The 13,751-nt window shown below is 39.1% G+C and overlaps 1 protein-coding gene across 1 annotated transcript in view; it reads right to left on the bottom strand.

Moving 5' to 3' along the window:
- The window catches only part of ADARB2 (adenosine deaminase RNA specific B2 (inactive)), a gene marked incomplete at both ends in the record, with an annotated part of 478,028 nt that overhangs the window by 37,282 nt on the left and 426,995 nt on the right, over positions 1-13,751 (bottom strand). Inside the window, one exon of the mRNA XM_083378222.1 lies at positions 11,951-12,102. Within this exon, the coding sequence (XP_083234348.1) occupies positions 11,951-12,102 (152 nt within the window). The remainder of the gene's footprint in view (positions 1-11,950; positions 12,103-13,751) is intronic.

Here is a 13,751-nt window from a genome sequence, read left to right as displayed (position 1 = left end):
CTACCCAGCCAACAACTGAGGCAACTTAAACAATTTTCAGCTGCTCCAATTTTTAAGTAGTGTTTTTGTTGTTTTCCCAAGTGAAATTTTGTGATAGACATGATTTAGGGTCCTTGATCAAGAATGTAATTGATGTGATCAGGGGTTATAATATCTCCAACTTCTATTAGCCAATAGAACAGCTAATCACAGACTATTATAGGCCTGCTTCCATTCTTCTGATTGTTGGACAGTGTCCTGCATGGTTGTTTGCAGACAGACGAGGTCAACTGGCTTCTACAGATGCAATTGTCTATGTAATGCTAGATAGCACTTTCCAAAATATTTGCAAGATCTTAGACAGGCTCCTAATATACAAAAGTTTAGCACTCTTTTGAAACAACACTAGATTTATGTTTGGAAAACAGGATGTAGTGCTAGATCATTTTCGCTTTTTTTATCCAACCCAAGGATGCTGCCAGGAGGAAGCATTGGGCTCTCTAGCGAAAGATTTAATAGCTTCGGGATGGTTATAAAATTAGGCCAAGAGCTTCTATGCAACCATTTGGCTTTTGTCTATGAGCCTAAATCAGCCTCTACAAAACAAGACACTGCAAACTTCTAATGTGGTTATTTCAAAATATATAGCAGAGCATCATTATATTTTTTGTTTGAGTATCTATTTCCCTTCCTTTTTCTCCCACCCTTGGTATGAAAAAAAAAGTTGTTTGCCACACGTAAAATGGCAAAAAATGGCTCAAAACCAATATTTTCATCCGTTTTTTTCCTATTTAGGGTAAAACAACATTTCTGTTTCTCTTCCTGTCTTTAGGTTTGAATGTTGATGTAGAAATAATGCAAATTAATCAGAGGAATCAAAATTCTGCACAGGTGGCTTGCTTAGAGATACCAATCAAAACAAGCACAGCTTCAAGGTTTCAAGAGTATTATTTTTAATTACTAATTGCACAGTTCATCTATAATTAACACTTCAGACCCACCATTTTGAAAGTGCTGCAGGCCCCATAGGGGAAAGTATGGACACCTGAGGAGAAAATGCTCACAGAATGAAAAAAAATAGTGTGATTAAAATCAACAAAATATGAAAAAAGGGAGGTAGAAAAGAGGGAAAAAGAAAAAAAATCCATATAATAATTATAATTAGTGTTATAAAATGAATTCAGGCTTTAGGCTTATCATTAAATTTAGACTATATAAAATATATAGCTTCATATTTTTTAAGACAGAGAAGCTTATCTGAACAAGATAATTACAATGTTAACAAAAGCAACAACAATAACAAAATTTAAGGTCTATCTCTTTTCAATTTTTTTTGAAGAATCCAATGAAACACAACATAATAAATATAGTTTAATACTTGGACCTACTTATTCTCTAATACTGGATATTCCAATTCTTCATTCCACAATTCAGATATACTGCTAACTACCAGATTTACTATTTCATTCCAAAATTAAAATTCCATTCAAATTTTGTACCTCATAAGGTTCCTAAAATTGCAGGTTCCTTGGAAGTGCATTAGTTATTTAAAGATTTTTTTGCAGCTATATATAATACCAAGCAAATATTGCAGGTCAATCATATTCAACACACAATCTCTGAATATTTTTGAAACAACCATTGGAAATTAACTAATTTAAAATATCGATCATTTTTTAAAACTCAAGCATTCCAACAAAGCACCTTCCCTGCTCCTTTAACATTTGGGTTATTTTACAACCTCAGTTTCTCATGTGATTCAGGCACAAAAAAGAATTGCTTCCCTATGAATAACCAAATGTGGAAAATGAAGTTCACTGTTTAATAGAACTGGACCATAATATCTGCTAAGATTTCAGAGGTGTTATTTTTAATATTTTACCAAAAATTGCCCAAAGAGGAGAATATTCACAAATGATCTCCTCTCTCCTACAACTATATATGTTAAGTTAAAAATATGGTAGGCTGCAGAAAAATTCAGTATTATTGGGTCAGCAACCCAGAATTCTCAGCCAGAATTAAGGGGAAGCTGGGAATTTTGAGAAGGAATAACGTAGTGGAGGCTCAGAACTTTAGGAATTACCGTATATACTTGAGTATAAGCCGAATTTTTCAGCCCACTTTTTGGGCTGAAAAATTCCACTTCGGCTTATACTTCAGTCAACAAAAAAACTTACCGAGGACTTGCGCGCGGCCGAGGCTTTGGTGCTTCCAGGATCGCGCGCACCTCTCCCAAGCCGCCGCCGTCCGGAGACCTGCCCAAGTTTGGGGAGGTTTGGGGAGGTGCGCGCGCACCTCCCCAAACCTCCCCAAACTTGGGCAGGTCTCCGGACGGCGGCGGCTTGGGAGAGGTGCGCGCGATCCTGGAAGCACCAAAGCCTCGGCCGCGCGCAAGTCCTCGGTAAGCTCCGGGCGGTCACTTGCTTCGCGTCTCCTGAGGGAAGGGGGGGCGACTGGAACGGGCGTGTTTCCTCGCCTGCTGGGCACCGCGATTTGCCCGTGGAACGTGCGGGCCCCGAATGGCAGCGTGGAGTGAGGAAGTGGACAGCCAGGGCTTCCCCGAGAGCCGCGGCCACACAGGGTATTCCTGTGTATTCAGGCTTGCAAAATGGCGGATCGAGCCTCTGCTGGCGGCAGAGGCTTGCAGAGCGCGGATCCAGCCTCCGCCGGCGGCGGAGGCTTGCAGAACGGCGGATCGGCTTATACTCGAGTCAACAACTTTTCCCAGTTTTTGGGGGTGAAATTGGGGGTCTCGGCTTATACTCGAGTCGGCTTATACTCAAGTATATACGGGTATATTCTCCATACACTTCATACATTCAGGAATCCAAACTGGAAAACAATGCATTACAATGGAGATGCATGTGAAAAAGTCAATACAGTGAACAAGATTATCTTGGAAACAATTGCTTCCAATACTTCATTCATAATGATGATATTTCAATAATAAATAAGCAGAGAACCTTGCCAGTCTTCACTGGTCTCAAAAACTATGCTAAGTATTTTAAGCTTTAGTTACAAACTACTTACAAAGAAATCTTACACCCAGTATGACTTCTGCATTTATGTCAATAGTCCAAACTGTGTGATAAAGCCCATTTTCATGTGTAAGGTACAAGAGAAATTAATGGTTTTCCGAATAAAAATGTGGCAGAAAGAGACCTTTGTCTCTGGTGTTTTTATCTAATTTAGCCGTACAAACTTTGAGCTCTTGGTGAAGCAAATGTAAAACTCAAATGCAGAAGTTCAGTTGAGAATAATTGGACAATGTCCATATAAGGAACACAGAATACTCAAGCTGGTATAATATACTGTCAAAGGGAATTGAAGTTTCTTCTCAGAACACCCAGTGTAAAAGTAATCAAAATTCCAATACAGATAGTCCTTGACTTACAACCATTCATTTAATGACAATTTGAAGTTATGATGGCATGAAAAAAGTGACTTATGACTGTTTTTCACACTTATGACCATTGCAGCATTCCCTTGATCATGTGATCAGAATTTGGGCGTTTAGGATGGTTGCTCTGTCTCGGGCCCATGTGATCACCATTTCCAATTGACTTCCGACAAGCAAAATCAATTGAGAAGCCAGATTCACCTATCAACCACATGATTAACTTAACAACTGCGGTGATTTGCTTAACAATTGTGGCACAAAAGGTCATAAAATGGGGCACAACTCACTTAACAACTATCTTGCTTAGCAAGGTAACATTTGGGCTCCATTTTGGCCACAAAACAAAGGCTACCTATATTATAAAAAAGGTAAAGTTTCCCCTGCACATGCGTGCTAGTCGTTTCCTTACTCCAGGGGCCAGTGCTCATCTCCGTTTCAAAGCCGAAGAGCCAGCCCTTGTCCGAGGACGTCTCCGTGGTCATGTGGCCAGCATGCTGGTGATGACCTATAAAGCCCTAAATGGCATGAGTCTGGGATATTTGAGGAAACACCTGCTGCCAGCATCAAGTTCCCTTCATCCAGTGCGCTCCCACAGGGAGGGTCTTCTCAGGGTGCTGCCGGTAAAAGACTGCCTGCGGATAACACCCAGGGGTAGGGCCTTCTCAGTGGGTGCGCCTGCCCTCTGGAACCAGCTGCCCGTGGAGCTTAGGACTGCCCCCGACCTCCATTCATTTCGCCGGGACCTGAAGACCTGGCTCTTCGAGCTCTCTGGCCCAGGCTGAGAATTTTAATTTTAATTGGGGTTTTTATTTTTTCAGGGATTGATTTAATCTTTTTTTTAATGGTTATTAACTTTTGTATTGATTTTTTTAAAATACCCTGTAAACTGCCCTGAGTCCTTTGGGAAAGGGCGGTATATAAATCCATTTTTATGTGCTTTTGAACTGCTAGGTTGGCAGAAACTGGGACGAGTAACAGGCGCTCACTCTGTTATGCGGCACTCAGGATTCGACCCGCCAAACTGCCGACCTTCTGATCGACAAGCTCAGCATCCTAACCCACTGAGCCACCATGTCCCTTACCTATATTATAGTCCATGTAAATTCAAAAATAGAAAATGTTAATATCAACCCCCATAAGCCAAACAAAGGGAAGCTGGATGATTTACTATATAAGGAATAGGTTTTCCAATAGTTGCACTGGATATTTTAACAACTGATCTGACTTGTTTCTTACACCAAGTTCACCTACATACACTTTGGGTGGGTTATGCTTTAAATCTGTAGTTTCACAGTGCTTAGACAAAGCTTTCTAAGCAATGCATTGCTAAATAGAACTTTCTGAATGTTTCAACTGGGTAAGGATAGCAACTACATAACTGCCAAGGTCTACATCCCAGACTCTAAATGGGCGCTCACCAAACTTTTTCCTTCATTACCCAAAACTGCTTATTACTCAATGTAGGTAAAATACTTTAAGTCAGTTAAAATTTCCCTGTTGTGATTGGATAATGGCTTTGTGTGTTGTTACCCAAAGAAAAATGACTTTTATCTGATTTTACGGTAATTTACCAAGTTTGGAAAGCACCGCTGTAAATTATAAACTAGATGCAGAGGGCTAGTAGAAAAGTTACATAAAATTCTTCTATAAGGAGCAAGACGAATGTGAAGAAGATACAACATCAAACCCAGGAAGTTATACCCTGCTGTTATCCAAACACAGTCCTTGAAATTTTTCAATGGACCATGTCAAAAGAAGGGCAACCAGGAGACTGAGGAGTCTGAAAACCAATTCCTATCAAAAACAAATGAAAGATCTGGGAATATATCAACCTTCAGAACAGAAGATTAAAGACACACAAGTCTTCAAATATCTGTCATGCAGAACATGGAATCTATTTGTTCGTTGTTACTCGAGAGAACTAGAACTAATGGACGGAAACTACAAGGAAGCAGATTTTGACCAAACTTTAGGAAAAACTTATCTCACAGCAAAAGATGCTTGGCAGAAGAATTGACTGTCTCAGGAGATGAGATGTTCTTGATTTCTGGCAGGGTTGAAGCAGAGGCCTGTTGACCATCTGGCAGGGATTCAATACAACTTCCTACATTTAACCAGAAACTGTCCCATGCACAGCACTTTTTGAGTCAAAAATATTGTTTTCATTTCATCACCCAGGCTTGAAATTAAACATAGTCAAAGCTTGTACTTCAGCTCTGCACCAAGACAAACAATTAGAGTTAAGTATCAAATGTTCCTCTATTATCATGTTTCTGACCCCTCCATAGAGACAGTCCCCCATCCAATGTCATCAATTCATTGAGAAGAGTTAGGAATAATTTCCCTATTCCTTTGCAAGGGATGTTTATAAAGCCCTGCTCAATTTCTGGAAAATAAATAAATAAATAAATAAATATCCTGGTATGTAATCAGTTCCTTCCTTTTTAATAATTTATATTTATGTGTTTAAGGACTTTACAAGCAGCCCTTTCTGCTTAGTCATCCCACAGTGGAAAATAAAATGGGAATAAAAATAAATACAATTCAGGTAGTCCTTGACTTACAACCACAACTGAGCCCAAAATTTCCATTACTAAACAAGACAGTTGTTATGTGAATTTTGCCCCATTATACGAACTTTCTTGCCACAGTTGTTACGTTAATCACTACAATTGTTAAGTTAGTAACTTGGATGTTAAGTGAATCTGGCTTTCCTATTGACTTTGCTTTTCAGAAAGTCACAAAAGGGGACCACGTGACCCTGGGATACTGCAACCATCATAAACACATGCTAGTTGCCAAGCATTTGAATTTTGATCAAGTGTCCTTGGGGATACTGCAATGGTCATAAGTGTGAAAAAGTCATAACTCACTTTTTTCAGCGCTATTGTAACTTTGATTTCACTAAATGAATAGTTGTAAGTCGAGGACTATTTGTACATGTCAAATACCAAGCAAATAAAATAACAGCAGCTGCTTAGAAGCAAAACCTTTTACAGGTACTATACAAGCAGAAGACAATAACTAAACTAATTGCAGAATAAGAAGAGCTGAAGGGAGCCATTTAGATCAATGTTAATCAACCTCACCAACTTTTAATATGTGTGGACAAAATCTAACACCCTGTACAGTGCAGGCAACCAAATTAAATCAATTAGAGAATAGTTTCTCTGGCCTACTCACCATCTCTCTGGGCAACTAGTTTCACTGCTAAGATCTTTTTACTGTTTAAGAGTATTTGGCTGTAATATGGTTTCTGTTACTAATCCCATTGTTCCAAACCCAGCGGTCTGCATTTTGGCCTACTTTTGTGTGATACGTCCTTTTAGATCAGCGATACTCATTCACCAGGCCACGGATCGGTACTGGGTCACACAACATGAGCAAACAATATCAAAGCCACACACACACCTCCAGTCCATGCAAAAATTATTTTCCACAAAACCATTTCCTTGTACCAAAAAGGTTGGGGACTGTTGTTTTAGATGATATATTTGAAAAGCAAGAGCCAGGCTGGGATAATGGTTAAACCAGTGTTGAACTGGTAACAAGGAGGCAGAGATTCCAGTCTCCTCTTAACCATGGAAAATTCCTGGAGGACTCTGTCCCTATTCCACAGGTTTTGTTTTGGTAGAAGAGATGTTATGTATGCTGTCTTGAGCTTCTGAATGAAAGATGGAATAGAAATTTACTAAATTAATGAAAAAAGAAAATTTCTCAGTCTTTACCTCCCCAAACCACACAGTCCCAATTCTTTCAATTTCCCTTAACAGGAAGATAATTTCTCTTATCATCCACGTTGTCCTTCTTTGAACCTATTTTTGTATCATATTCCTAAAGTATGGTGCCTGCCCAGAATTGAATATAATATTTGTGGTGTGGGTCTAGACTCTAGCCAAATCAGAAATAAGTGGAATTATTACTTCCCTTGATATGGAAGTTACATTTTTATTGATGAAGTTTAAGATTATATTTGCTGTTTTAGCAGGTACATCCCTCTGCTGATTCACATCAGATCATAGTGTTATTCAAGTGTTATTGCCAAGCCAGGATTCCCCCTTCTTATGCCTGTGTATTTCATTTCTATTTCTTAAGCAATGAATTTTGCACTGACTAATGGGACTGTGGCATAAAACAGGAGTTGGGCTATCAAAAAGTCAATTCTGCTATTTTTAGTCAACTCCTCATCTATTAAGTTATTTTGTCTTCTAGGATTTTAGCTTCATATCCAGAGTTTTGGAATGCCTGCGGGCTCTAAAGGAACATCTGTATTAGAGTCAGTTAGGGATTTATGCTTCAGGAGGAATCCGTCTTATTTTTCTTTATACTTTGGGAGCATATCTTTGGTCAGTTTTTGTTATTTAAAAACCAGAAAGAGTGTTAAATTATATTTCAAAACACTAGGTTTCCATTAGTTACTACAGGAGATATCCAAGAGTCCACCACCCCACTTTCTCTTCCTTGTTCTCCACCACTTCTTGGAATGAACATATGAAATCAGTGCACGGTACGGAAATAGGAGCATGGATGTTAAAGAATTAAGAGTTAAAATGACCCTTCATAGTGAATAATGCTAGCCTTTCCGAAGCAATTTCACCACTAAGGTTTACTGATAACACAGATAGTTAGATGTAGCAGACCTGCATTTGGGGCTATCGATTTTAAGGAACACATAATTATTCACATTTAGAATCATTCGGTTATTCCTAATCTTACTAGGTACAATTCTGATCATCCCCAATCCTTGGCCAGGTTGGGTTAAAATATTTGTATTCTGACAAGACCTGAAAATGGGTGGGAGAAGCACAACTCTTGCCCATTCTTGATTTATATTCTTCTTCTAAAAATGGTGGGGTAATGGATCTTTTCCTAGAGTTCTTATTGGGGGAACAGAAATGATGCATCTGTTTCTTACTCCTAGATTACGTATGAACCCAATGATCCAGCTGCCAGGGCTGCATGCTGATCCTGCTGAGATGGAACTGCCAGAGAATGTGTCTATATCACAACTTTGGCACAGCTGTAGGTTAATAGACAACCAGGAGGAAGGCTGCATGCCGTGAAGATGAAATGGTGTGTTTCAGACCTAACGGGACTGTGGGATAAAACAGGAGTTGGGCTATCAGGAAGTCAATGGCACAAGGCGATACAACATGTTAGCAAAAAGATAGAAAAGCCACCCAGGGGGAAGAGAGGGGAAACAGCCTAGGGCAGGTTTATATTCATTTCCTTTGCCAACCTGTCTAAGGTCAGCAAATACTGCAGGCCATAGAAGAAAAATGGATTGAGATCAAAGAAAATGAAAAACAGGAAGACCAGAGTAAACTTCCTGATGTGTTTAACTAAAACTAGTTTTCCCTATTTTTCAAAACAACAATGAATTTGAAAAGCCTAAAAAGGTACTATTCCTATTACTACAACTGCCGCCATTATAACATTATGTCTCAATGGCCTACAATCTTGTTCTGTCCGTGTATTTTGAATGTGTAAGTGGTATGTACTTGTTGAAATAAAAATTTAAAAATCATGACTTTTTTATTATTTCAGTGAAGAAGTTTGAATAAATTCAATAAATAAATAAATAAAAATAATAAACAAACAGATAAATAAATGACAAAGGAGAGTAAAAAAGCAAGTAGAATGAATAAAAATGCAATCCTCCTTCCTTCCTTCCTTCCTTCCTTCCTTCCTTCCTTCCTTCCCTCCCTCCTTCCCTCCCTCCCTCCTTCCCTCCCCCCCTCCTTCCTTCCTTCCTTCCTTCCTTCCTTCCTTCCTTCCTTCCTTCCCTCCCTCCCTCCCTCCTTCCCTCCCTCCCTCCCTCCCTCCCTCCCTCCCTCTTCCCCCAGGAACTGTGGTGGCTCAGTGGTTAGAATACACTATTGCAGGCTAAATTTTGTTGACTGCCAGGAGTTCAATTCTGATTGGTTCAAGACTGACTCAGCCTTCCATCCTTTAGAGCAGGGGTGTCAAACTCAATTTCATTGAGGGCCGCATCAGCATTGTGGTTGCCCTCAAGGAGCTGGGTGGGTATGGCCAGGGTGGGTGTGGCTTACTGGGTGGGCATGGCTAGAGTGCTTATGGCCTACTGGGTGGGCATGGCCAGCTCTACATCGTTCGCATCAAGGGTGCCTATGGGGGCCTGGGCAGGAATGGGACAGATCTGAGGGTCTCTGGCAGAAGGAGGGTTTCTGGGCCAGGGCCAAGGCAGTGGGGGCCGTTCCCTCACTGTTTCCAGGATGGCTTCGCTGGCCACATGAAACCAATTTGTGGGCCGGATCTGGCCCCCGGGCCTTGTGTTTGACATGTCTGCTTTAGAGGTTGGTAAAATGAGGACTCAGATTGTTGGGGGCAATATGCTGACTCTGTAAACTACTTAGAGATGGCTGTAAAGCACTATGAAGTAGTACAGACATGTCTAAGTGCAATTGCTATTCTTTCTTTCTTTCTTTCTTTCTTTCTTTCTTTCTTTCTTTCTTTCACTAAAGCAGTTTGTGGGACTGATGAATTCTGTAGCTGAGCTGATGGTTGTTTGTCTGCAGACATTTCATTTATTGACTAAATAACATCACTGTGTGGAATTTACTCCGTTTCTATATAGCACAGTAGCTTGCCCTGCCACTGTTTGTGGGGGCATGGTTTTCTTCTTGGTAAGTTCCTTGATTAAGGTATTGTTTCCTGCCTGATTGTTTGTCTGGTGTTAATCCCTGCTTATCTGGGTGTTGGTTGATAGAGAATACATTCTTTTTGTTTCCTTCTTACCTTCTTATTCTCTATTTTGAATGTTGTGTAAATGTGGTTACTCTCTATGGGTTTATTGATAGCTCATCCATCTGAATGCTAAGTGTCCAGAAATTCCTTAGTGGTTTTGGATTCAGCTTGGTCTAGGACAGGGGTAGGGAACCTTGGCTCTTTTATGACTTGTGGACTTCAATACCCAGAATTCTTGAACTAGCCATGCTGACTCAGAAATTCTGGGAGTTGAAGTCCACAAGTCATAAAAGAGCCAACATTCCCTACCCTTGGTCTAACATGCTCAATTTGCCAATTGAAACTATAGCTGAGTCTGTTCATGTGTTTTGAGATTAAATAGTTACAACACATGGTCATACTGTCCAAAATACATGGATTGGACAGGTGTCCACAACACAATGGAAAGTCTCACAACACATGGATTGACTGTCCACAACCTAGGGACAAACTTGCAACACATGGGCTGACTCATATTACTTTTTGTTTCAGTTCTATTGTTACTTTATGGCTAACTTTGTATAAAAACATATGAAGTTTCCGCACTTCTTTTGGAGAACATAAGCTCAGCCCAAAAAGTGAATGAGGGAACAGACTTATGCAACAAATCAAACTTTCTCAGATCCATTATGTAAATTCTTAAAAGAAATGTGCCCTAGTTTCTTGAAACAATATCATCTATATATTTCACCTTCTGATTAAAAATCTAGGGAGGAGCCTTGATTATCTGGAAGGATTTTAAATGTGTCATTGAAATGCTCAGGTAGTACATTAATGTAGCTTAATTTATTGGATAATGCCTTTAAATAACTATTTCACAAAAAGAAGGAACTGTTCTAAACTAAGAAAGCAAAGCTTCCATTAACTAGCCACAGACAATTCAGAGGACTCATGAATGTAAAGCATATCTTCATAAAAGCAAATTACAAAGAAAATGGCTTGCCAAAGGAAAATATGCAAATGTAAGTTTTAAATGCTGTTAGTGAAATCTGCATGGTAAAGCTGGCTTCACTCAGTAGAATGAGAGAAAAACATGATTTCATTTTGGGGCAAGGCCAAGAATGTGAACTACATCCTAGAGGGCCCAGAATATTACTTTTAAAATCTTTAACTATACAAATCCAGGTGGCTATAAACATTATGTTTTCCCATATGAGTTTGCATAAGCTTTACTAACCATAAGAAGTAAGGCATTGGCTGTAATGGTAGCAAAACTCTGGAATGCCCTCTTTCCGGATATGTTTTTATGGATTTTGCATTCGATAAAAATGTTTCACCATCAAGTTGTCTTGTTTGGTGTCAATTTTGGATAATAGTAACATAGAGGCTTATAACAAAAGGTCTGAGACTTAATTTAAATCATACTTTCAGATCTGAATTAAGGATCTATTTGATTAAACATACCCATCTATTTGATTAAACATTCTGAGGAACTAACTTGAAGGTGCAGGTAGCAAAATAGATTCACTTTTCTAGAGTCTGTTTCCCAGTTTCACAACTAATCTTATGTTATGTTCATACACTGTGCTAATACGGAGTGTGGTTTGTTTGACTTTTGGCTTTATCTGCCAAGGGAAAGCCAGCTAATACAATGTGTGAAGCCAATCTATTATGGCTTATTCTTATTTCTATAAGAACGTATTTATATGATAAACCATAGCTTAACAATGGGGGTGAATCAAGCCTATGTCTACCCCAGAGAGACGTCAAGTTGCATTATTTTCATAAGTGATGCCTACTTACAGAACAAAAATGTTGACAGAAGTAACTGTCCACATAAAGACAGAAAAACGGAGAACAAAACTAGAGAAGTACAAGTCTTACAGTCAGATGTGATTTCATAAGGGGAATTGAGGCGGGCATCTCCACAAGGTGATGTGCTCACGTATAAATGGAAGAGAATGTTCTCTTTTAGCCTGTAGCCTCCCTCTTTTAACCGCACAAAGATTGATCGTTCGCTGTCTTCTTGTTGTCTGCTAGGATCACAAACAAAGGTTGCAGGTTATTTTTTTACATTCCAAATCAGAACTAATTCTTTTCTCCCTACGGGTTAGCTTTCAGACTCTTCGTTAACTTCTCTTTATGGTATCTCATATAATTTCTCTCTAGCAGATGATTTTAATGGACTCTATGATATCACAGGGAATTAAAAATCTTTAGCTATCAAACTAATACACAAGTCAACAAACAAAAATATCTGATAAGAAATATCAGGAAATATGTCATTATTATGAAAACAGTTATGTGTCATAATCACTTCTGTACCATAACATGCCTTTTAAAAGACAAATCATACAAAATATAAAGGTTGAATGGGTTTCAGCATTCTATAGCAATAGTTAATCTAATGCAACCAGAACTGTTTGTCACTCATTTCAGCTTTAATATAATCTATAGAAGCATTACATACTGATTACAGTTTTTTTGCAAATTCAGTGGGATAGGTTGATTCAAAGAGATGAGTGGTAATACAGTTCTGTTCCTTATTAACAATTTTAAAAAAATATTTAAGTAGTGGATGGGAACTGGGAGGCTGTAAATAACCTAAAATTTCTTCTTTTCTGCTTCTTTAAAGAGTTTGATAAGATCACTGATAACTATTATTTTTATGAATAGACTGATAACAACAGCAATGCTCAAATATCACAGTGACTACCAACAGATTCCCATGATACTAACAAACACACCTAGATATCAAGTACTCGCCACAATGATGTCATTATGATAGCAACATTTGCCATGTGGATCATCACTTGGCCCCTTGTCTATCTCCTTGATGCCTATAGACACCTATAGTTGGAGCATGTGATAGAGTACTTTTCTTTGTAGGTTTATCAAATCTCAAGGTCCAAAATGAGGCATATGAACATGCTTAATTTGCATACTTTGCATATTATTTGCACAGTGTTTTCATTCAGCTTCAAAACATCAGCCAATCTCCTGGGTTGAGTTTCACTATTTTTTGCCTTTAATCTCTTGCAATAGGTTTTTTAAAAATTATTTTTATTCTGCTTATAAAGCAGATATGACAAACACAGCTCTTAAGTGGAGCTGAGCAGGATATCCAGAATACCAGGGCAAAAACACTCTTTGACAAAAAAGAGCATACTGTATATGTTTGATACAGATGATGGGCTAAAACAGGGGTCTTCAAACTTGGCCCTTTTATTACTTGTGGACTTCAACTCAGTATGCCTTGCTGAGGAATTCTGGGAGTTGAAGTCCACAAGTCATAAAAGGGCCAAGTTTTAAGACCCCTGGATTAAAGCATTGTACAAATGTTTACAAATAAATTGAAAATAGTATTTTTTTAAAAAAATAATCAATCCTTCCCATTTCTTCCTTTTGGGTCCAGAATCTGTGCCAACCTTTAACTTACTACTAGACTGCACAGCCATTATGATTAGAAAACCATTGTAAGAACCATCCTGAAGTGTGCACTTTTCCCACAGGCTCATCCTGTGAATCAAACCAGATCTTTAAGTCCTTACATGGCATGGGTCCGGGTTACCTCGGGGACCACCTGCTGCCGGCGTCAACTTCCCTCCGCCCAGTACGTGCCCACAGAGAGGGCCTCCTCAGGGTGCCTCCGGTCAGGGAATGTCGACTGGTGGCCCCCAGGGGG

Source organism: Vipera ursinii, assembly GCF_947247035.1.
Source record: "Vipera ursinii genome assembly, chromosome: Z".
Taxonomy (NCBI): Eukaryota; Metazoa; Chordata; class Lepidosauria; order Squamata; family Viperidae; genus Vipera; species Vipera ursinii.
The sequence above is the reverse complement of the archived record's forward strand: the minus strand, read 5'-3'. Positions and strand labels throughout refer to the sequence as shown.